The sequence below is a fragment of the Myxine glutinosa genome, chromosome 6 (genome assembly GCF_964187855.1).
Source record: "Myxine glutinosa chromosome 6, kmMyxGlut1.1, whole genome shotgun sequence".
Taxonomy (NCBI): domain Eukaryota; kingdom Metazoa; phylum Chordata; class Myxini; order Myxiniformes; family Myxinidae; genus Myxine; species Myxine glutinosa.
In genome coordinates this window covers 92840386-92863056 of record NC_136266.1, presented here as the reverse complement: position 1 = coordinate 92863056, position 22671 = coordinate 92840386, and the positions used below count along the sequence as shown (strand labels likewise).

Here is a 22671-nt window from a genome sequence, read left to right as displayed (position 1 = left end):
CTGCATGGCCTCACACGCAGCAAACAGAAATGATTAATTTATGAAAGATAAACACCAAGAAACTTCCAAGGGACACACTATAGATTCACACACCGAAAGATAAATACAGTTTCGACAAAATACAATTGTGAACAGACTTAACTTTGAAAACGTGGAGACCGTGTGGAGCTTCGAAAATCCGTGATGTCGTCTCCAGATCTCGCGAGATCTGTTAACCCATTACTTGTTCCCTGAAAGCCTTTTTTTACAAGATAACTGTGCAATTTACATTGTTATCCCGTTTATGCTCACCTAAGCTTCTTTTTTTTTTTTTTACCTCGAGCAGTTTACTGCTTGCCTTTGTACCATTTTAGGTTATTCACTGGACATTAAACTGCGTAAATTTCAATAAAAACTGGAAAGATTGAGGTGTTCTAAAACTTTTGACCAGTGGTGTATATATATAGTAAAACTTACTCCAACGTGGCTTCCTTGAACACGGTTTCCAATTTACGCGCTGAATTAAATGCGTCAAAACCTCCCCAACGCGAGGTTGTGTTTCGCATTTACGTGATCGTGGCTGGTGTTTTCCCAAAGATTTATATTATTCTTATTCCTTGTTACTGTACAGTACTTTACTTAACCCTTGTCCACACAAGGCAGGTGTTCTTGGGATAAATACAAGGCTAAAAGACCCCCCTTGTGTGGACAAGGGTTAATTAATATTGAATTTATACATACGATGATACGAGTCGCCACCGACCGTCATCGGCGATTGTAGTTCGATTTTACATTCTGGATTAATTGCGACAAAAATGGCCGGCGTTTCCCCAAATATTTTATTCTTTTTCCTTATTCCTAATTACCTTGCTTAATTACTGTTTCATTTATATGCACGCGCGGCACGAGCTGCCACCTGTCACCATCTCCGAACCTGCCGCCATCAAGTGAGCTTACGTCGATCATTATGGCTCCCAAAAGACCCAATTTGAACCCAATTTGAAAGAAGAGGGGGAAAACAATGACCATAGAGGTCAAACTTGATATCCTGAATAACTTATCAGTTTCTGCTTCATCTTTGGCCAGGCAATATGGCGTGAATGAATCAACCATTGGGACGGTAAGGAAGGCCGAAGATAAAATCCGTTCCAGCGTTTGTGTGGCAACATCATACATTAGCAGGAAAGACACCCTTGTTGAAAAAAATGGAGAAAAGATTGAGTGTCTGGATCGAAGATCAGAGCCAGAAAAGTGCTCCAGTGGATGGGCCCAATATAAGAAGAAAGGCCATTAGCATCTACAATTACCTGAAGAAGGAAGCCCAACCTGATGAAGAAACAGAAGATCCACCAGCAAATCATCACCCAAACCTCCAACATCCACCACACAATAAGGTGAGTTATTTTGCAATAATACAGTACTATTATGATACTAACACTTATTTTAATGTATATTAAATAATGCTGCACCATTCCATACAAAGAAACATGTAAAAAAAGCAAGAAAGTGTTTTAGGGTCAGTTTTTTGGGAGCCTGGAACATATCCCCAATTTCCCCATATGCTTAATGATTCCTCCAACGCGAAATCCTCCAACACAAGGTTATCCCAGAACGGATCCCCTGCGTTGGAGAAAGTTTTACTGTATACCCTATTCAACGCAAATCCAGTCAATGAGAGGGTGCCCCAGGGGGGCTCAATAGACCACGTAGTTACGAGCATTTATTTAATCTTTGCAATTAAATAAAGTGCATTTTAAAGAGGAACACTAAAATACATGCACATATCGCTAAATTCAGTACTCTCGAATAATAATAATGTTTTGGCTGCATACAAAAACAAACAAACAAAAAAAAAAACCCCACTAAATTGCAGTACTGTGCAAAAGTTGATATTTGTACTTTATGGTAAAATCATATAATCAGTGATAACAGTCATATTTGTTTGTTATTGCAAATTAACAGCCTTTCTAAATGCACATGAAACAAACTGCTTCAGTAAATAACACGACCAATGTCATTTTATAGTACAAGTCAATAAATTGTGTGTCCGTCCTTTGCCTTCTTGAGTCCCATCACTCATTTACCCATGCATGCTTCCTGTATCCGACTGAAACATTCTTACAGGAATATTGTGCCAAATAACCAACAGTACATTTTACATTTCTGAGGTTAGTTGGGTTCCTCGTGTTCTCTGTTTCCACGATATCCCCTATAGCCTCGATGGGACTCACGTCCAGACTCTGGGGTGGCCATTCTAACACTTGTTCTCCAAATACTGTTTACTATACTGGCAATGTGTTTTCGATTATCATCTTCTTGGAAAATAACACCAGCCAACAACACCAGCCTGGTGTTGGCTTAGCGGTTAGGGTGCCGGCTTGGGATCCTAGGATCCTGGGTTTGAATCCCGATCGATCGCTGAATTAACGCCAGAGGGGTCGACTCAGCCTGTCATCCTTCCGAAGACGGCAAATTGAGTACCAGCTTGCTGGGATGAATGATCACGGTGTGTACCCTGATTTAGAATAGGTACACCGTATCCCTGCGCATCGTACGAGGTGACTAAAATTGGCATCAGGAAGGGCATCCGGCCATAAAATCATTGCCTCAAACAGGGAACCATGATTGTCATGGGGCCCGCAAGGCTAACCCCCGCTCCAGCGGGGAAAATGGCCTTAAAACGATCATTCATTCATCTTCTTGGAAAATGAATCCTCTTCAGATGACATGATATCCACTATGAACTGCATAGTGCTACAGTGTCTGTTTGGACCTCTCTTTTTGTTAGAATCCCTTTGATTAGAATCCCAAGGGTTAGAATCCCAAGCTTGGGTTAGAATCCCAAGCATGGCTTGGGGTGGATAAAGCATGAGCGATGGGGAAAGGCATGTGTGAAAGAGAGGAGGAAGATGGTTGAGAGGGAAGTGAGAAGAAAGGATGAGGGGAGATATGTCAAAGCAGTCGGACAGGCACAGCAAGGTGCTTGGACGCGGTGGGAAGGTGTGCGGGTGAGGACATTGAAGTGGCGAGAGATTTGGAGGATGGAGCCAATATGGTTGAGTTTCCTGTTGCAGGCAATGTATGATGTGATTCAATCACAAGTAAACTTGAGATTGTGGGGGTTGTTGCAGGAGGAGAGATGTTCTTTGTGAGTAGGTTTGGGAACGGTGCAGCATGCACACAGTGCATGCTCAGTACCATTGGCAGCAGGAAGATACAAGTGGTGGCATGATCAGGTGCGGGCGGTGGTAGTGCAGATGGTGCGACAAGAGGTGCTGAGATCGAGAGAGAGAAGAGTGGAGAAGGAGACCGATGGGGGAGAGGTGTTGTTTCTCAAAGAGGGCCAAGTGGTAAGAGGTGGAAAGAGGAGGAGGTGGAAAGAAGAGGGCTGTCAGATGCTTGTGATTGGCAGGTGGTGGCAGACCAAAAGCCACAATTGGTATTCCCAGAGGAGATCTGTGTGAGAAGGTTGCAGCCTGACATTGTCATCTGGTCAGGTGCAACAAGACAGGTCATCTTAGGGGAATTGTCTGTACCTTGGGAAGAGAACATGAGGAGGTGCGAGAGGAGAGAGGAAGAGAGGAAAGTACAGTGAGCTGAAGGCAGAGATGTCGATCTAGATTTCGCCATCAGGACAACATACTGCAAATTGTTTATTTGTGACCAATATAAGCCACTAATATACACAGTTTGAACCCCCTAACTTGACTAGGAAGCAAGGCACAGATTGAGTCTCACCCCAGCAATTGCTGCACAATATGTTCGCAACAAGTGTCGCCTGCGACGCTGACACATTGTCTCTGCCCTGCTCATAAACAATTAGGAGGTTTGCAGTCAGGAATATTAAATTTAACCAAAGAAGCACACTAACCCTATGCCATGATGCTGACATCATGTGCATAAATTATACCAACACATCACTCACCTCCAAACTAGGAGGCATCCGCATAGTACTCAAGTCTTTGCAGACTGAGATTAAAGCCCTATGGTCACAAATAGACAAAAACAGAGATGTCGACCTAGATTTCGCCCTTGTTATGGGCCTTATGAGGCCTGCCTTTTTTATAATAAAAAAGGTTTAAAAAAATCAAACATTTAAACAGCCTTGGACGTGCACCTTGACTCCACGGCCAAGGCACACCGTCTATCAAGACTGTCCCATTGGCATACACATTACACATGCACCTCAACCCAAAGGCTGAAGCACATGGTCAATCAAAACACATGCACCCTGACCATGAAGGGCCAGAATGCATTGTCATACAATTGGACCCCTCCTCCAGAGGAGTGAGTCCCCACGACTTCAACACCATGCCGTCCCGATCAGGGCTTATTTTTCCCTCACCAGGACAACATACTGCAAATTGTTTATTTGTGACCAACCCAAGCCACTAATAAACACAGATTAAACCCCCTAACTTGCCTAGAAAGCAAGGCCATAGAGCATAGAGCTTTAACTTTATTCTCTTTTGAAGAGCTTTAGCTTTAAGCTTTAATCTGACCATCGAGCAATAATCTCAGTCTGCATAGACTTGAGTACCACGTGGGTGCCTCTTAGTTTGGAGGTGATGTGTTGGTATAATTTATGCATATGACGTCAGCATCATGGCATAGGGTTAGTGTGCTTCCTTAGTTAAATTTAATATTCCTGACTGCAAACCTCCTAATTGTTGATGAGCAGGGCAGAGACAATGTGTCAGTGTCGTTGGCGACACTTGTTGCTAACAGGTTGTGCAGCAATTGCTGGGATGAGACTCAATCTGTGCCTTGCTTCCTCGTCTCCTCCAAGAATTGAGACCTGGCTCATTGTCAACTACTCCTCATGGGGAACAAGATATGTTAATGATGATGTCATCGGTGCCTTCTTTATGATGTCATAATTCGACAAGTACAACATTTATCCGATCATGATGATTTTTTTTTTCTCAGCAACTGTTGGTCTGATGAACACAAATTTTTCACCCGAGGAGTGCCTCCTCCTTTAGAATATTTAAATCATAATCATGACGTCATAGGTCATATGGTACAGGCGCCATCTTGGAAAAAACAAAAAACGTTGCACCTCTATATCTCCAAAACCGCTCTATGGGAAAAATTTAAACGTGGCTCATTGTAAAGAACTCCATATGGGGAATAAGTGTTATTAACAATGACGTCATTGGTGCCATAATTATGATGTCATAATTCGACAGGGACAACGCTTAGTCTGATGAGTTTGAAATTTATTGAGCGTGATCTATACAACAATTATATTAGAGAATAGAAATTAATGATGTCATCACTCACGTGGTCTGGAAGCCATATTGGATACAAAAAAAAACAAAACCAAAAAAAAACAACGTTCAAAAGCAGAAGCGTTGGCTCGCACAAATTTGACTGCGCAGGGCAAGTATTCTATGAATACCATCTAGTTTATTTATTCATTTAGTTATGAAAGCATTAACTATTTTAAAGTAAATTTTCATTGAGATTTATATTTCACATTTTAGAATTATAAACATAACAATTTTCAAATGCTATATAATCGATTGAGGTTTTTGTTTTTTTTAACTGACATGTTTACGTACATTTTCATTTACGGATGCTTTTTCTTTTTTTTCATTTACATGCATTATTGCCATGTTTGTTTCACAGTTTAGTTATAGAAATTACAATTTTCAAATGCTGGAGATCCATTGAGGTTTTTTTTCCAGCGTAGCCTGCAGGGCAATGCCGTCTAGACCAGCGTTTGTCTATCCATGTGTCCCCACAAACGTACACCAATCAGAGCTGAGGATCTGGTCAGATGACAGGGGGGCACTTTTCGTAACTGTATTGAAAAAGCTTCCAGACCTCACTTCAAGATACGAGGCTTCATTCAAATCGATATTTGGCATCCTGCACAACAGGCAATAATTTAATCAGTCCTACAAATCTAATGAAGCATTATAAAGCAAAGTCAAGCATTTTAAACATTAGTCATGAATCCCAGTCACTTCTTACCAATAAGATCCAGCGCTCATCTCCACATAACTCATTCAGCAGACAAGATACTGACCCCCTCTCTGACCGAGCACTCGCCCCTAAATAGGCATCCAGTATGCCCCACGCCGACGAAGGCTCTTCTTCTTCATTTTCACCACAATCACCCTCCCTTAAGAATACAGCTAACAGGTATAAAGGCTAAAGCAACAGGTGTAAAGGAATAAATCAGAACAAATAAGCTACCAGCCAAAACGTGTCGGAGGCTGACAAAGCTGCCCAATCCGAGAGCGATAAACTCCGTCAATGCCCGGGCCCCGAACGTTAGGTATCGGCGATTTACTCAAAGGGCTCTGAATGCTTCCTGGTACAGGTGACACAGGTGACAAACTCCCGGGGTCCGAAGCGGCGGCACCAGTCTCAGCATCGTCCGGGAACGAATCCAACCGGTTGGGGGTAGACCCGTCGGCCTTGGCCGGTACACTCATGACAGGCTGCCAGTTAACCTCTCCACAAGGCGCGAGATGCCGGACCGACAAGGTTGTCTCTCCACCGTCGGCCAAACGGATATGCGCGTATTCCGAATTTGCTTCCAATATTTCCACCCGGTCCACGAGTGTTTCGTATTTGCTCTGATGGACCGCTCGCTTCAAGAAAGCCGGTCCCGGTTCAGCTAGCCACGAGGGTAGAGGCTGCCCGCTGGAGCTGTGACGTTGGTACTTGAACAGTCGCTCGTGAGGGGTGGCGTTAGTCGCGGTACAAAGGAGAGACCTGATGGCGTGTAATGTTTCCGGCAACATACGCTCCCACATGTTCGAAGTCATCTCGCGGGATCGCAGAGCCATAGTAACTGCTCTCCAAATAATGCCATTGTATCGTTCAATGAAACCGTTCCCCTGGGGATTGTACACCGTGGTGCGGCTCAAAGCAATTCCCCGCTCGAGGAGAAATTGCTTAATCTCCCGAGATAAGAATGCCGTTCCTCGGTCGCCGTGTATGAAGGCTGGATAGCCGAACATGAGGAACAACTGACGAAGGCATCCGATTACTGTAAGAGACGACATGTCTAAGTACAGATATGCAAACGGGAATCATGAATACTCATCAACCACCATTAGAAAGTAGCGATGCGCGCCGCCGCTGGGCAAGACCCTTTGAAGTCGATGTTCAGTCATTCACACGGCCATGCAGCATGGATCAACGTACCCATAGGAGGCTTGTAAAAACTCGGCTTGAGTTCTGGGCATACCAGACACGTCTTGCATAAATGGCGAATATTGTCGACGGAGAAAGGCAAGTTTCTACTCCGAACGAAGTGGGCCATATGGGCGATGCCTGGGTGACAAAGGGCATTGTGCATAGTATGTAGCTCGTTGACCGTCATTCCGGAGCAGATGGGCCGAGACAAGGCGCCGGCCGCAAGGTTATCCTTTCCCGGTCTGTACACAATATCAAAGCTATGGTCGGCCAATTCTATGCGCCAATGTGCAATCTCCTCGTTCTTAAACTTTTGAGAATGTTTCCCGTCATACATGAAAGCGACTGATTGCTGATCCGTGATTAGTTGAAAATGCTTCCCAAAGAGGAAGTGTCGCCATCTACGGACTGACTCCACTATAGCGTACGCCTCCAGATAAGGTTTGTGAAAAGAAAGCCATCGGTCGCACCCTCCCCCCCCCCCCCCCCTCCCCGATTCAGTGTGGCCGCGTTACGCAAACCGACGCAACCGTCTACACCACGGAAGAAATTCTCTTGTCGATGGAGGTCACAATAGCACCAGCTATGTCATCCTTCAGTAGTTGAAAGGACATCTGAGCGGACAAGGTCAACGGAAATGTTTTGCACGCGAAGAGAGGCCGTATCTTCTCTGAGAACCTTGGGACCCACGGTGAGTAATATGCAAACAGTCCCATTGCTCGCTTTAAAGTCGCCCGATCGACGGGAGGGGCTAGGTCGAGTAGGGGTTGAAGGTGTGCCAAATTGGGCCATATCTCCCCACTGGCCACTGTGTAGCCCAAAAGATCGATAGTTCTCACAGAGTAGCTACACTTGGCTTTGTTGAAGGTCAACCGGTATTTACGAGCCACTTCCAAGAAGAGCCGCAGATTAGCATCATGGTCCTTCTGGTTCCATCCGCACACAGTCACATTATCCATGTACACAAATACATCTTGCAATTTAAAAGGATATCGTCTATTGCCTTTTGAAAGCATGACCTCCGTTCGTAACGCCGAAGGGGATTCTACGAAATTGGTACAACCGCTGGCCAGACTCGAAGGCCGTGTAGGGCCCGTCGGCTTCCAGTATCAGAATCTGATAAGCGCTACGAAGGTCCAGCATGCTGAAAACTCGATATTTAGATACTGCCCAGACCATATCTTCCATTCTAGGGAGCGGGTAGGCATCGAGTTGTGTGAAACGGTTAATGGTTTGCGAGTAGTCAATGACCATGCGTTTACAATGATTAGTGCTATTCACGACCAGCACTTGGGCCCGCCAAGGTGAGTAACTGGGTTCGATGATTCCCTCGAGCAAAAGACGTTTAGTCTCGTCGGCTATAAACTGGACATCGGGCTGAGAATACTGCCTAGATTTCACGGTGACAGGGTGGCAATTAGGTGTTAAACTCGGGAACAGCGGGGGAGGTTCGATAGCTATCTCCGCTAAGCCGCATACAGAGTCTGGCACGGAACCAACAGAGTGTATGCATGCCGCCGAACTGCATCTCTAGGCGTTTATGCCGGTTCATGAAATCATGTCCGAGAAGCACATCTGAGCGAAGGTTCTGAAACACCATTAACTTCACATCCGAATACGTAACATCATTGGCAATCAGCTTAACCACACAGAAACCACGCGATCGCTGCCACAAGACCCCTGAGGCCATGTATACATCCTGCGTCGCAGCAACGGTACCCGTGGCGCTCGACGAGACACTGGCTGATGAAGCTTCGATCACTTCCAGTATCGATCAGCGCTTCCACCGCCTCGCCGTTGATTTCCACCAGAACCACAGCACATGCAAGGCTGCGCGGAGCTCTCCGCGACCCCGAAGACATGTGCACACCAGTGAGAGTCGTCCGTCGAGCTTTGGTGGACCGACAGACCTTGGGAAAGTGACCTTTTTCCAGCAATTGTGGCACGTCGTCTCCCGAGCAGGGCATACCGAGCGGGGGTGGCAGCGATTTCCACAGAAGTAGCACTTGGCAGTTGCCCCAGCAGCGGTCGCCGTGGCCGCGGTGCGTGGCTCGCTCTCCTCGTCGTCAGAGCCCTCTGCACGGGAACCCCGGCTCACGATACCCCGCGCGGGAGCTCGCTCGCCAGCAGATTCTGACTCCCTGCGATCATCGGCGTAGGCCGTAGTACCCGGTTACGAATGGCCAGCTGTAAGTTTCAGATCTGACCTGAGCCAACTGGAGGACTCAGGCTTGGTCGAAAGCAGTCTTGAAGTCCAGCGTTTCACTCTCGAGAAGACGCTGTCAAATCGCGGGAGACTGGAGCCCAGTTATGAAAGCATCTCGCACTAAATCATTAGTGCACTCTACGCCTGTGCGATCCAGGATGGCACAGTCTTTGCCAAGCTGCCATAAGATCTGGGCGTATTGCTCCAGCGATTCCGTAGTCTCCTGTCTGCGCATCGCCAGAAGATGCCGTGCGTATACAGTGCTGCGCGGTTTAACATAAAGAGCTGTCAAGGTTGCTACGGCATCAGCATAGGTCGTGCAATGGGAAACATATTCATAAATGGTATGGGACACATTGCAAGACAGAACGTTCAGTCGCTGGGCATCTGTAATCTCCGGGACTAATATTACAGTTGCATATTTTACGAAGGAAATATAATAACCTTATGTGGAACATTTTAGGGTCACAGCACACTAGGATTGCCCCCTCCCCACTTGATAAATTGAGCATTTGTGCGTTTGGTCAGAATCCCACCCAAAAGGACCTTTGACCTTTGATCTCTTGGCCCCATAATCCAACCAGTTCATCTTTGCATTATACATACGCGTACCAAGTTTGACTTGGATCACTTCAGCCGTTCTTAAGTTATCGTGGTCATGAAAACCTATCACGGATGGATGCGCACACACACAGATGGAGGGATGGACAACCCGAAAACAGAAATCTCTCCGGTGACTGCAGCGGCAGAGGCATACAATTATTCGATGATGCAATCTCAAAATTCTGTTGCAATTTTGGGAGAAATTATGTGGTAAAGCTGTTAAGTCATTTTACTTTTACAGGACAATATTCGAGCGAACAGCTATTGCTATGCAATTGCCTTTGAGCAGAATTGAGTTTTTTTTTTTGTTGTTTTTTTGTATACAGAGTCAAAGCTCGTGTGAGAGCTAACACATTAAACACGAAAACATGCACCGACACATAAAACATACAATAAAGGGAGCGGGAGACAAGAGGGGGAAAGAGGAAAGCATACAACCACAACAACAGTACAGAACAGGGACGTCGGTAGATCTGTGGAAGGGAGAGATACATGGAATAAAGCAAATGAACACAACTAGGAATTTCAGGAATGAAGTTGGAGAATTAAAGAGGTGGATTTGGGGTGTATTAACGGATGTAGAAAAGATCAAGGTGTTGGATGGTGGAAGATAAGAGATGGTGGTGAACAGCTGTTTTAAAGACCTGGAGGGAGAAGTGGGATTGAAGAGAGTGTGAGAGTTTGTTCCAGAGGTGGGGAAAAAAAAGAGGAATGAAAGAGTGGAGGTGAGCAGAGAGTCTTGGTTTTGGCAGTTTCACCAGAAGAGGGTTGCTGACTCCTTCCAGAATTCCAACGTCTTCCTCATTTTTCCCAATTACCACATTTGGTCCCTCATTCCCATTTTCCAAACATGATGCAAAACAGTCTTAGGGTGACAAAGAAACCTTGGAGCAATTGTGCAAACTTCATGGGAGGTTGAACTGAAAAACTACATAAATAGATAGAAACACGTGCAATAACTAACAGCTTTACCACATAGATCTGTGGAAGGGAGAGGGTTGGGAGAGGTGGGAGGTGGGAGAGATACACGGTATACACGGAGGGATACACGGAGGGATACCAACACCCCTTTAAGGAAAGATGAGATTTCTAAATTATCTCTCAAGAGTTGTGGGGGTGGTATGGGGTGGAGAGGGGAAGAGAGGTGTGGGTGGATATTGGAGTGATACTCACATCATCCAACACCTGGCTTTTCGGAGTGTTGTACTTTGCAGCAATGGCATCGGCAAGAGCATTCGCTCCGATGAACAACGTATTCCAGTTGTGGGAGCTGCAGGTAGACAGAGACAGGTATGGGGTGTTAATGTGGGTGAGATTAATGACTGTACATTTTGTTGTGGTAATCCCAAATTCCATGATGGCATTAAGCGTCAAACTTAATGTGTTAAATGGCATCACATATGGACCAAACCAAGCATGTATTTTTTTTTAACCAAAATTTTCAGAACACGATCGCAACACTTACAATTTTAACAAAACTCCAGCACGGCTACAAAACACAACGGATCGATACACCGCCTCAGTACTGATAGGAGGGGCTTATGATGCACGTTCAATTACGAGACCCAAGCCATTGCTTCAAATTGTCGTGCAAAACACAAGTCCGTGCATGGACTTCGCTTCCGGTTTTACCGGCGAGGTTGTGTGAGCCCAGAGAGCCCAGAAACGAGTGCCGGCGAGCCCAGAGAGAGCTGGGGGAGCAAGGCCGGAGAGGAGTCGGTAGAAGACAGAAAGACCACCAACCTGCTTGCGGTGAGTAAGTGAAAGGCCCTCGGAGTTAGCTTCATCGCGGGAGATTCCAATGATTCTGAAAGCTTTGGTTTCAACAGCGTGAAGCCGAGCTCAGTGTGAGGCAGGAGCACCAGCCCAGAGGGGAGAATCACATGTTTTTGTTGCCACATGTTTTTGAAACAAAGATGGTTAAGTTTGAACTTGCAAGTACTTCTTCCAAGCAACCAATGCTTCTTTAAAATCAACCATTTTGGCATATTTGTTGTTGTTGAGAATCTAAGACAATAACTGGTTGGGTTTTTGAACTTTTCAATGACCAGTGTATGCACAAATGTCCATTTTTCCACACTTGAATATTGTCGTGCAACCGCCGAAATTAATATTTGGCGGTCGCGGATGCCGATCACGAAGGCTTTAACTCCCGAGGCGAAAACTCAATGGCTGATTCCAAAACCAAAAGCCCCCAAGCGCGCGGAATGGAGGGGAGCGGCGACACCCCTGCAGCCTTAACTGTTAAAATCAACCACCCGGTAAACTGCGTTTAGGAATACTAGGGCATGCCCGTACTATATATAAGCTAGGACGTGCCCGTACGTGGGTGCCCGTTCCTTGCCAAAAAAAAAAAAAAAAAAAATTTGTGTAGGGGTGTGTGTGTGTAAACATCCTAGGGCGTGCCCGTACGTGGGTGCAAAAAAACATGCGTGCAAACAACAACAACAAAAAAAAAAACTTTGAAACCACGTGGCAGTAACGACCACAGAACCCCCCCCCCCCTCTATTTACATGAATGGTTTGGTCCATTCGCAACGACCACAGAACCCCCCCCTCTATTTACATGCAATGGTTTGGTCCAAAGCGAACGGTTTGGTCCATTCGATGTGATTCGATGATTCGATGTGAATGGTTTGGTCCATTCGCAACGACCACAGAACCCCCCCCCCCCTCTATTTACATGAATGGTTTGGTCCATTCGCAAAGCCAAAGCGAACGACCACAGAACCCCCCCCTCTATTTACATGAATGGTTTGGTCCATTCGCAAAGCCAAAGCGAACGACCACAGAACCCCCCCCCCCCTCTATTTACATGAATGGTTTGGTCCATTCGCAACGCCAAAGCGAACGGCGAACGGCTAAATCGCCATAGCTCGGTAAGTACTTGTCCGATTAATTTAAAACCTTGAAAAGGCACATCCTCGGGTCCCCAGCAATATACCTGGCAAGTTTCAAGTATATCGGACCCGTGGTTGTCGAGAAACAGCGGTCACAGACACACAGACACACAGACACACAGACACACAGACACACAGACACACAGACACACAGACACACAGACACACAGAGATTACTGGAATTATAGATAGATGTACAAAAAAATAATATAAGGGTTTATTGGGAAAAGCAAGGACAGAAAGCACGCGACGGTAATCTAATGCCTAATTTGGGATCCCACACACACAGATATCGAATACAAGACGAGGGGATCTGAATTAAAGAAAAGAACACGTCATGTAAAATGTATACGTGGAGCTCGGCTTATCTGTCTGTCATTGGCTCTGGCCGCCGTCCAACTCCGCCCCGTTCAGCGTCCCACGCGGCCCTCTCCGACCGCCTCCGAGCACCACAGCAACGCGAAGGCCCGAGCCAACGCCCACTCCATTCGCACACGAGGCCCCAAAGCAGAACAGCAAGCTCCACTCGGGCTCTGAACTCGTCTCAGGATCTCCGATCTGAACTGCCTGCACTCTGGTTATGGCGCTCGTCACTCAACTCCGCGTAGGATCTCCGATCTCAACTGCAACTCGTGCGCACTTTGTCTCTCAACTTCCAACTCTCAACCACGAATCCAACTGCTCTGGACTGCCTCAAAATGGCGCTCGGCTCTCGTAATATCCCCGGCCGGTGACGTCAGCATTGGCGCACTCCCAACCAATCGGAGCCTCCACCGACTCGCCTCTGTGCATGCCAACTGCGTCACTCACTCCCGTCCCATACTCGGTGGTCATAGCACGTGCTCTGCGAGGTGGATAGGCCTCTCGGAGGTGTAAATGGTGGCAGCCATTATCGGCGGTGTCCTGCCCTAATTTCTTCTGAGGTCATGTCGGGGGGGAAGGGCGTTATTAGTGTTGTACTAAGGGATCCTAACTAAGTGTCGCTATGGTGTGCAGTGCCAAGATGGACAGAGGTTTGGCTAGCCAGGTGAGACATACAAGGGCTCTACTCATTAATCCCTACACTACTTAACACACGAATCTCCTGGTAGATTCACAAGTATACATCTTACCCGACAAACGCCTATACATGAACTTATTACAACGTAGTTTTCCTTACCGCGACACACGAAGCATGTTACCTATTCAGCTCTATTCTGCTCTACATATCACTACCCAAATTCATAACAAAATCATAGAAAAACAATATTTGGGGCACCCCAAAAAAAAAATGCCAAAAAAAATGGGTGCACAGTAAGGCACCTAAAAAATGAATTAATATGCCACCCTTCATTCAGGTAAATACATCAAATCAGTGATCACAATCATATCTGTATACATTTGATTGTATACATAATCGAGCTGGTACTAGTACACTGAACTGATCAGGACGCAACAGGACAAAAGGAACAGCAGAGAGAGAGAGGAGGAAACACCAACAGCAGAGCCGAAGGCCAAGACAGAGGGAGGCGGACAAACAATGGAATGGGGAAGGAGAGGATGCATGGGGAAAACAAGATGGATACAGAAGGAACTTTCAAGAGGGAAAATTGGAAATTTGGAAAGAGGATGGATTCGGTTAGGGGTGGGGGAGGGGTTAACGAGGGTAGAAAAAAAAATTATGGTTTTGCATTGCGGACAATCTGAGATGGTGGCATTCACCTAATCATGAAGCAAGGAAAAAAACCTCCTCACAAGAACGCTGTGAATGTGAGGGTGACGAGTCCAGGCGGAAAAGTGACATTTTCCTTCCCCCAAAGATGTGACTAGACTATTTTTAGTTTGGCTCCAACTCATACCAAGTGATTATCGACTGAGGTTTATTTTATTGTGCCTTTTGCTAAATGGATAATTATTTTGTAAATGTGTTGTGTATCTTCTGTGCTTGTAAACACTTCTTGCAAAAACTTTGGTAAACAGTTGTTTGCAACCTGCCCAGTTTGTCTCTTTTCCTATTGACTCAGTTAAGGTGCAATAGTGACAGCAGGGACGTTCTTCCTCAACCAATTGGCTCCATAACATTATCTGGGACATACTTGTACAGTTTGCTCGGCTGCCCAATATTAGATAAGATAAGGGAAGTACCGATCAAGGGTGCAAGCCCCCCTTGATATTTCCCAGCCGCCGGAAAGGCAACGCATGTAGTAGCGAGAATCCTGCCAGGTTCAGCAATATCAATAGACATTCGTGGTTGACTAGCAACCCACCGGATCGTGGACCTATCTGCAACCAGTGTGGCCTCAGGAAAGGGATTTTGGGAGGAGTCCAAGAAGTCCCCTCATGGTAAACCTCGAAACCCGGATCCATAGCAATATATTATTATTTACTGTAAAAAAATTTACAAACTGGTTCCTGCTGAATTTCTGTGTTCAGTGGATATTATGAGCACGTGATAATACAAGGTGCAGCAAAGAGATTGAACAGTGAACACGTTTGAAATCTTATTATCTTTTAATATCACAATTTATTTATTCAACTGTGAACTAGCATTTGTGAAGTACAAACATCGAAATTTCTTCAGAATGCACGAGGTTTTGAAAATGACGTCAGTAAAATAGCCTCCTTGGCAGGTAACACATTCCTCTGTTCTGGTATGTATGCTCCTCAACACCTTCACAAAGACATCTATCAGATTGGCCTGAATTTCACTTGTAATGTTTTATTTCAGTTTCTGTCCTCACTGTCTTTTAAATATCCCCACAGGAAATGATCAGGAAGGCAGAGATCAGGAGATATGGGAGGCCAATTCACATCTGCAAATCTGGAGATCGGCTTTCCAGGAAAATACTGTCACAACAGCTCCATGCATAGCCTTGCGGTGTGGGATTTTGGGAGTGGGAGAGGCAACAATTTTTTTTTTTTAATTGATGTGGATTATGCTGAGAGGAATAGGGATGTCAAACACCTGATATGTCTGATAAGAAGTCTGTAAAATAAACAAATAGCAACAGGAAGAATAGAGTATTGAGAGACATAATTGTTTGGAATTGGAAAAGGGTTAGACAGGGGTACATTCTCTCCCCTTACTTGATCTATTTGAACAGTGAATACATCATGAGAAAATCAAACTTGAATGCCATAGATGCTGGAATCAGGATTGTTGGAAGACAAATCATCAATCTAAGGTATGCTGTTGTTACTACCAATATTACGGCCACAGAAAGTGAAGAAGGAAAGTGGAAAATATGGTCTTTATTTAAACCTAAAAATACTAAAATTTTGTCAACTGAGAAGATTGAAATGTCCAGATTGGGAGACCGTCATGTAGAAATGGTGGAAAGTTTCATGTGGGAAACGTTTCTGGCATCTAATGAGAAGAAGTTGAATTTTCATTACTGAAGGTGAGAGGCATTGTTGACAGACCAGCTCAGACCAGATCCTAACTGGAAGCAACCACTGCCAATGCATTGTTTCAACCTGTGGTAGGAATGATCAATTTGCATTGAGAGAACACCACCCACACCATACCCCTTTCACTCCCCTTCCCTCAACCCACACTTGGTCCTGGCCACTTATTCAGAACAGAAATGATTGCTCCGAGATCAGAAAGTCAGGTGCATATTCATGGTCACGCCCGCCCTCTGCTGGATATGTATACAAAGGCAGACACACCCGGATAGGTGTGAAGACATGCCGTGATAGTTTTGGAGAACCCCACCTCTCTTCCTCTGCTGACATAAAAGTACAGTACTATCTCCATGAGCAGTCGGGATCTAGAACAGAGAAGCAAGTGGCAGCAGAGAACAGGCCACTGAGAGTTGCACTGCAAGACAGGCTAATCAGAGAATGAAGACTGAAATTAGAATGCAGTTTGAGCATGGGTTAGACAGACCCCTCGAAGCCCAAAGCTAATATGGGTCATGATCCCACAAGATGCCACAAGTTAGCTTAAGTGGAAATAATAAGCAGGGCCCTGTACCGCATCCAAGAGCATGTTGTGGATTAGCTGAAAGCAACTGTGCTATCTCAAATAACATCAATGCTGTTAACAAGTTTAAATTGAAGCTTCAGTTGACCAGCTTATCCCAATTGGAAGAAGGAATTGACATTTCAATGAGAGCTCACACATTAACTTTCATGTATGTTTCTCTTTAATGTAATATTTTTCTGTGTGGAGAACTAGAACGAAGGTTCGAGTAAATACCTTTTTTCTGATTGACTACGTATTAAACTGAGGGATTTTAAGAAATCTTTAATGGTTCACTATTTTATTAATTTAAGGGGTTTCGATAACCTCGACTTTGTTTGGAGATTTCCTCAATTTCCAAGCTGAATTTAACCCTCGAGCCAGTCTGCCAAACATGTAAAGTGCTACAAAATGGAGCAAAACTCAATATGCATAGACATGTTCACTAAATTAAGAGAAACAAGCGTTACGCCTAGGTCCCCCGTCGGTGAAGTGATGTGAGTTGACAAAGTGGAAGAGGCAGAAAACATGCTATGATATGATATTTCGCTCACAAGGTTCAGCCATACATGGAGGCAGCCATCTTGGATTTTAACCTGGCGACCCAATTTTCAATGGCGTTCTTCCTTATGCCTAGATACACCCACACACCAGATTAGAAGTTGGTACTTCGCTTATTTTTCAAGATATTCCGCTCACAAGGTTCAGACATACATGGCGGCGGCCATCTTGGATTTTGACGTGGCGACCCAATTTACAATAGCGTTCTTCCTTATGCCGAGATACACCCACACACCAAATTAGAAGTTGGTACTTCACTTATTTTTCAAGATATTCATCTCACAAGGTTTGGACATACATGACGGCGGCCATCTTGGATTTTGACATGGCGACCCAATTTTAAACAGCCTTCTTGTTTGTGCCTAGATACACCCACACACCAGATTAGAAGTTGGTACTTCGCTTATTTTTCAAGATATTTCGCTCACAAGGTTCAGACATATATATGGTGGCGGCCATCTTGGATTTTGACGTGGCGACCCAATTTTCAATAGCGTTCTTCCTTATGCCGAGATACACCTACACACCAAATTAGAAGTTGGTACTTCGCTTATTTTTCAAGATATTCATCTCACAAGGTTCAGACATACATGGCGGCGGCCATCTTGGATTTTGACGTGGCGACCCAATTTTAAACAGCGTCCTTCCTTGTGCCTAGATACACCCACACGCCAGATTAGAAGTTGGTACTTCGCTTATTTTTCGCGATATTTCGCTCACAAGGTTCAGACATATATATGGTGGTGGCCATCTTGTATTTTGACGTGGCGACCCAATTTTCAATAGCGTTCTTCCTTATGCCGAGATACACCCACTCACCAAATTAGACGTTGGTACTTCACTTATTTTTCAAGATATTCATCTCACAAGGTTCAGACATACATGGCGGCGGCCATCTTGGATTTTGACGTGGCGACCCAATTTTCAATAGCGTTCTTCCTTATGCCGAGATACACCCACACACCAGATTAGAAGTTGGTACTTTGCTTATTTTTCAAGATATTCATCTCACAAGGTTCAGACATACATGGCATCAGACATACATGGCGGCGGCCATCTTGCATTTTGACGTGGGTTGCACCCACACACCAAATTTGAATGCGGTCCTTCGCTTACGCACGCACGCACGGACGGACGGACGGGAAAGCCATAGTCCCCCTTTCGCTACGCTGTGCGACGGGGGACAACAAAATGAGGCATGTTCGCCTTCAAAAATAAACTGCTTGTAGCCTTGTATTTACCAAGCAGGATGTCATTGAAACATGTTTCGTAAACAGATTAAAGCACCTTCAAAGGAGGTACGCCAATCGTAAAAGCAAGATAAATAAAGGGAGCTCCAATGAACAGAGAAACAGATACCACTTCAAGGAACACCAGCAGGGGGCTTCGTGAGATACAATTTCAAATTATTTAGCCACTGTGGCTAATCAACCCATATTCCAGTTAACCACTGAAAAAAAAAAGAAAATTGAAATTGTAGCACTCAGGAAGCCCCTGGGGGTGGGTGTTCCATGAATGCTACTCCAGAAGGTTGTTTTGTGCTCTCGTCTGGTCTCGTCACAGTCGGGTCGGCATATACAGGCTTGCTGTATTCCACAAACCTTTTGTAAGGGGAGCGGTTGCTACCCCCTCATACACAAGTTTCCAGCCACCATACCTTTTTGTCGATACTAAGTTGAGGATTGTGGACAAACTAGAACACAGAATGGATCAAGACACAACAGAACAAAAGGAACAGCAAAAAGAGAAGGAGAGGGGGGACAACAGCAGGGCCAAGGGAGAAAATAGACAGATGGACAAACAAGGAATGCAGGTAAGAATGAGGGTTAAGGGAGGATGCAGGGTGTGGACGAGACAGATACAGCAGCAAACTCGCAGGAATCTTGAGGGGAGTGGGTTAAGAGGGAATAAGATGGATGGGAGGTGATTTCAGATGGTGGCGAACAGCTATTTCAGATGGTTGAAAAACTGGAAGGAAGAAAAAGATTGAAGAGTGTGGAAGTTGGTTCCACAGGCAGAAAAAAAAGGAAGTGAGTGGGGGTGAGCTGTGAAAAGAGGAGAGCAGAGTTTTTGGATTTTCAGAGTTTCACCAGAAATGGGGTTGCTGGTGGATCGTGTGAGTCTGCAGAAACCTGGGGGGTGTGGGATGGGGGAAGTGGGGGTAAGGGGAACAACGAACGACGGAAAGGGCACAGGTTGCAAGACCAGAAAAGAGGAGGTAGAAGATAGAGAGACCACAAACCTGTCTGCGACGGGAAAGTGATGGGACTCAGCTTTATCGCAGGAAATTCCAATGATCTTGAAGGCCTTGGATTCTATGGCATCAAGCTGAGCAAGCTGTGAGGCAGGGGCATCAACCCAGAGAGAGAAGTACTCCATGAAGATCAAGGTTTTATCATTGGATAAAAGTTCAGGTATGCCAAGGAAAGACTGACTTTGCATGACAGAGGATGCCCAGTAGGTGACTGGCTTTATGACTAACTGAAATGTGGTTTGCCCAAGAGAGGTCATGGCTGACATTGAGACCTAACAGGTTGAGTGACTGAACCACTTCAAGAGGATTGTTAAGAGAGTAGATAGGAGGGTGTGTTCGATGGTCCTTTCAGAGAGAGAGATAGTGAGAGTATGAAAACTGTCAGGATTGAAACACACATTCCTAATGTTTGACTAGAATAGATCGTGATGAAGAAGAAGAATACGTGAAGTGCTCATGATGGAGAAATAAGGAAAGTGAAGCATGTTAAAAGCTTGTAAAGGAAGAAGGAAGAAGTGTTTCATTCAATGACGATTCAGTTGGAAGATATTGAAAAAAGGAAGAAATGGAGAATGAAGAGCAGGAAATACAGGCAGAACGAATTACAGGCAGAATGACATTTGTGTTTTGGAGTGAAAAAAAGAGTTTTTGGTTTGTTTTTATCTTTGTGAAGAGGGGGAATAGGATAAAGTTGAATAGAATGAAAGACACTACTTGGGAGAAAATAAGTGAAACGAGGAATACAGCATCGGAGCAGAGACATGATTTGCACGCCAGCTATTTGATGGCGAGGTCCGAGATAAATGAACACAAGTTCAACAATACAACATGACAAGGCACGTTTTATCACGGAGGATTGGATGAAACCACAAACAGCAACACAGGCTTTGATGAAGTGGAAGGAGCAACTGCGATCCAACTTACATGTGCAGCAGGGCTCGAACAGGTAAGCCCTGTGCTATCAAGACTTTACCACAAGCATTCAAAGTTACAACCCAAAAGCACGATCTAGCAAATTATTTAAAGGCTCTAAAACTGCAATACAGCCATTTTTTTTTAATTCACCAATTCACTTGTCTCAGCATGTGGAAGTGATATCCTGGGAAGGCACAAGCAGCAATCACAGGTGTCTTACCTGGAACTGTTCGCTTTATCTCTCACTTCTTTCTGCTTCTTGTAGGAGCTGCTAGCAGCATGCTCATGCTCCTCTGAGCGTTCCACCTTTATGGTTGATGGAAGGATGTGGAGCAATCGACCCTGAATGCAAAAAAATGGCAACCCAGGCAAAGAATGCGTTTTAAATGAAAGTCCATAAGTAGATTTCATATTTATAGGCTCACAATATATGAATTTTCTGATGGAAGTTCATTGTTGGATCAAATAGCAAAATAATAATGGTCAGAAAATACAAAATAAAAAATAAATAAATATGTACAGTACAAATAAAATATCACAAAAGCCTACAGATGGCTTTCAAAAGTTATCGTTTCCTCCAACAAGGTGTTAGAAATACAATGTCTGGTCAAGAAATTGGAGAATCTCATGGGGGGGTGGGGGGGGGGGGGGGGGGACCTGCTCATTAACAATTCAATTTCAAATGGTCATGTGACATGTGACATGTGATCCAATACACCTATATGAGCTGGGCATTGTAGACAGCTATTCAAAGACAATTGAACAGGAGAATAATCGAAGGGACTTTACGAAGGATGTTTGAAGCGAGTACAGTGGAAGGAATGTATGGAGACAAAAGGTCTGAAGGTGAATATCGGAAAGACGAAGGTGATGGCAAGTGGTAAAGCATGCGGTGAGGTGGAAAGAACTGGGAAGTGGCCATGTGCTGTGTGTAGGAAGGGTGTCGGAGTGAACTCCATTCAATGTACAATGTGCGCTGAGTGGGTTCATCAAAAATGCAGTGGTCTGGGAGGGTCATTAACCAGTGTGGCAGCTACATTCAAATGTAAGGTGTGCACAAAGGGAGCTGCAGATGGAGGAAATGTTGAGTTGGATCTTGGAGATGGCGTGAATCTGGAAGGTGTGAAAACATTTTGCTACCTCGGAGACATGCTGAATGGAGAAGGTGGATCAGACTCGGCAACGGTTGCTAGAGTGAGATGTGCATGGAAGAAGTTTCGGGAACTGAGTGGTGTGCTGATGAGGAGGGGAGTGTCGTTGAAGCTGAAGGGAAAAGTGTATGCTGCATGTGTGAGAAGTGTTACGATTTATGTGAGCGAGACATGGGTAATGAACGTAGAGCAGCAACGAAGGCTGGAAAGGGTGGAAATGCGAATGGTTCGGTGGATGTGTGGAGTATTGTTGAGAGAGAGGAAGACAAATGATGAATTGCGAAAGATGATGGGAATAGAGCCTGTGATGGATGCTGTGAAGAGGAACAGGTTGAGATGGTTTGGTCATGTGTTGAGGAAGGATGAAAGTGACTGGTTGAGAAGAGTGATGGAAATGAATGTAGAAGGAAGTAGAGGATGGGGAAGACCGAGAAAGACTTGGCTAAAGATGGTGGAAGAAAAAATGCGGGCAAGGGGGTTAACAAGGGGAGATGCAGAAAATAGGGCAAAATGGAGAAGATTGTCATGGGGACCGCAAAGCTAACCCCCGCTCTAGCATGGAAAATGGCCTTAAAATGCATGTTGTTGTTGTTGTTGTTGTTTGAAGCGAGTACATTCTTCAAATATGCAGTCGCCGAAATAGCCAACGTGTCTATCAAGGAAGTATCCCACACATTTCTGGAATGGAAATGGTTTCCAGAAAACCTTGCCAAAAACGTACAAGTTCAGCGGCCATAATCAGGCCACGGACATGACCAAGTTGAGCATGCAGACATATGACACGTGTTGCAATGCACAACAAACATCATGATTCAGTGGCTCAAATCACGTTTCATTCCACTTAAACAATACATCCACAACTGGGTGACACATTATGACCTTTAAAAGTGAGTCACCGGTGTGAGGAAAATTAAATCCATTATAAATAACCACCTTTAGAGGCCATTTTCCCCCGCAAGCGGGGGTTGGCCTTTTTCGGGAACCGTGGTTGTTGTTGT

The 22671-nt window shown here is 45.0% G+C and overlaps 1 protein-coding gene across 5 annotated transcripts in view; it reads right to left on the bottom strand.

Moving 5' to 3' along the window:
• Positions 1-22671, bottom strand: part of RBM19 (RNA binding motif protein 19) — a 233193-nt gene that overhangs the window by 175937 nt on the left and 34585 nt on the right. For all 5 annotated transcript variants that reach the window (XR_013623829.1, XM_078780149.1, XM_078780152.1 and 2 more), the window contains 2 exons: positions 20743-20864; positions 11120-11216 (listed from right to left, as the gene is read on the bottom strand). Coding sequence is in view for 4 of the 5 variants with exons in the window: in XM_078780149.1 (XP_078636275.1) it covers positions 11120-11216; positions 20743-20864 (219 nt within the window). In the remaining variant the exon portion in view is untranslated. The remainder of the gene's footprint in view (positions 1-11119; positions 11217-20742; positions 20865-22671) is intronic.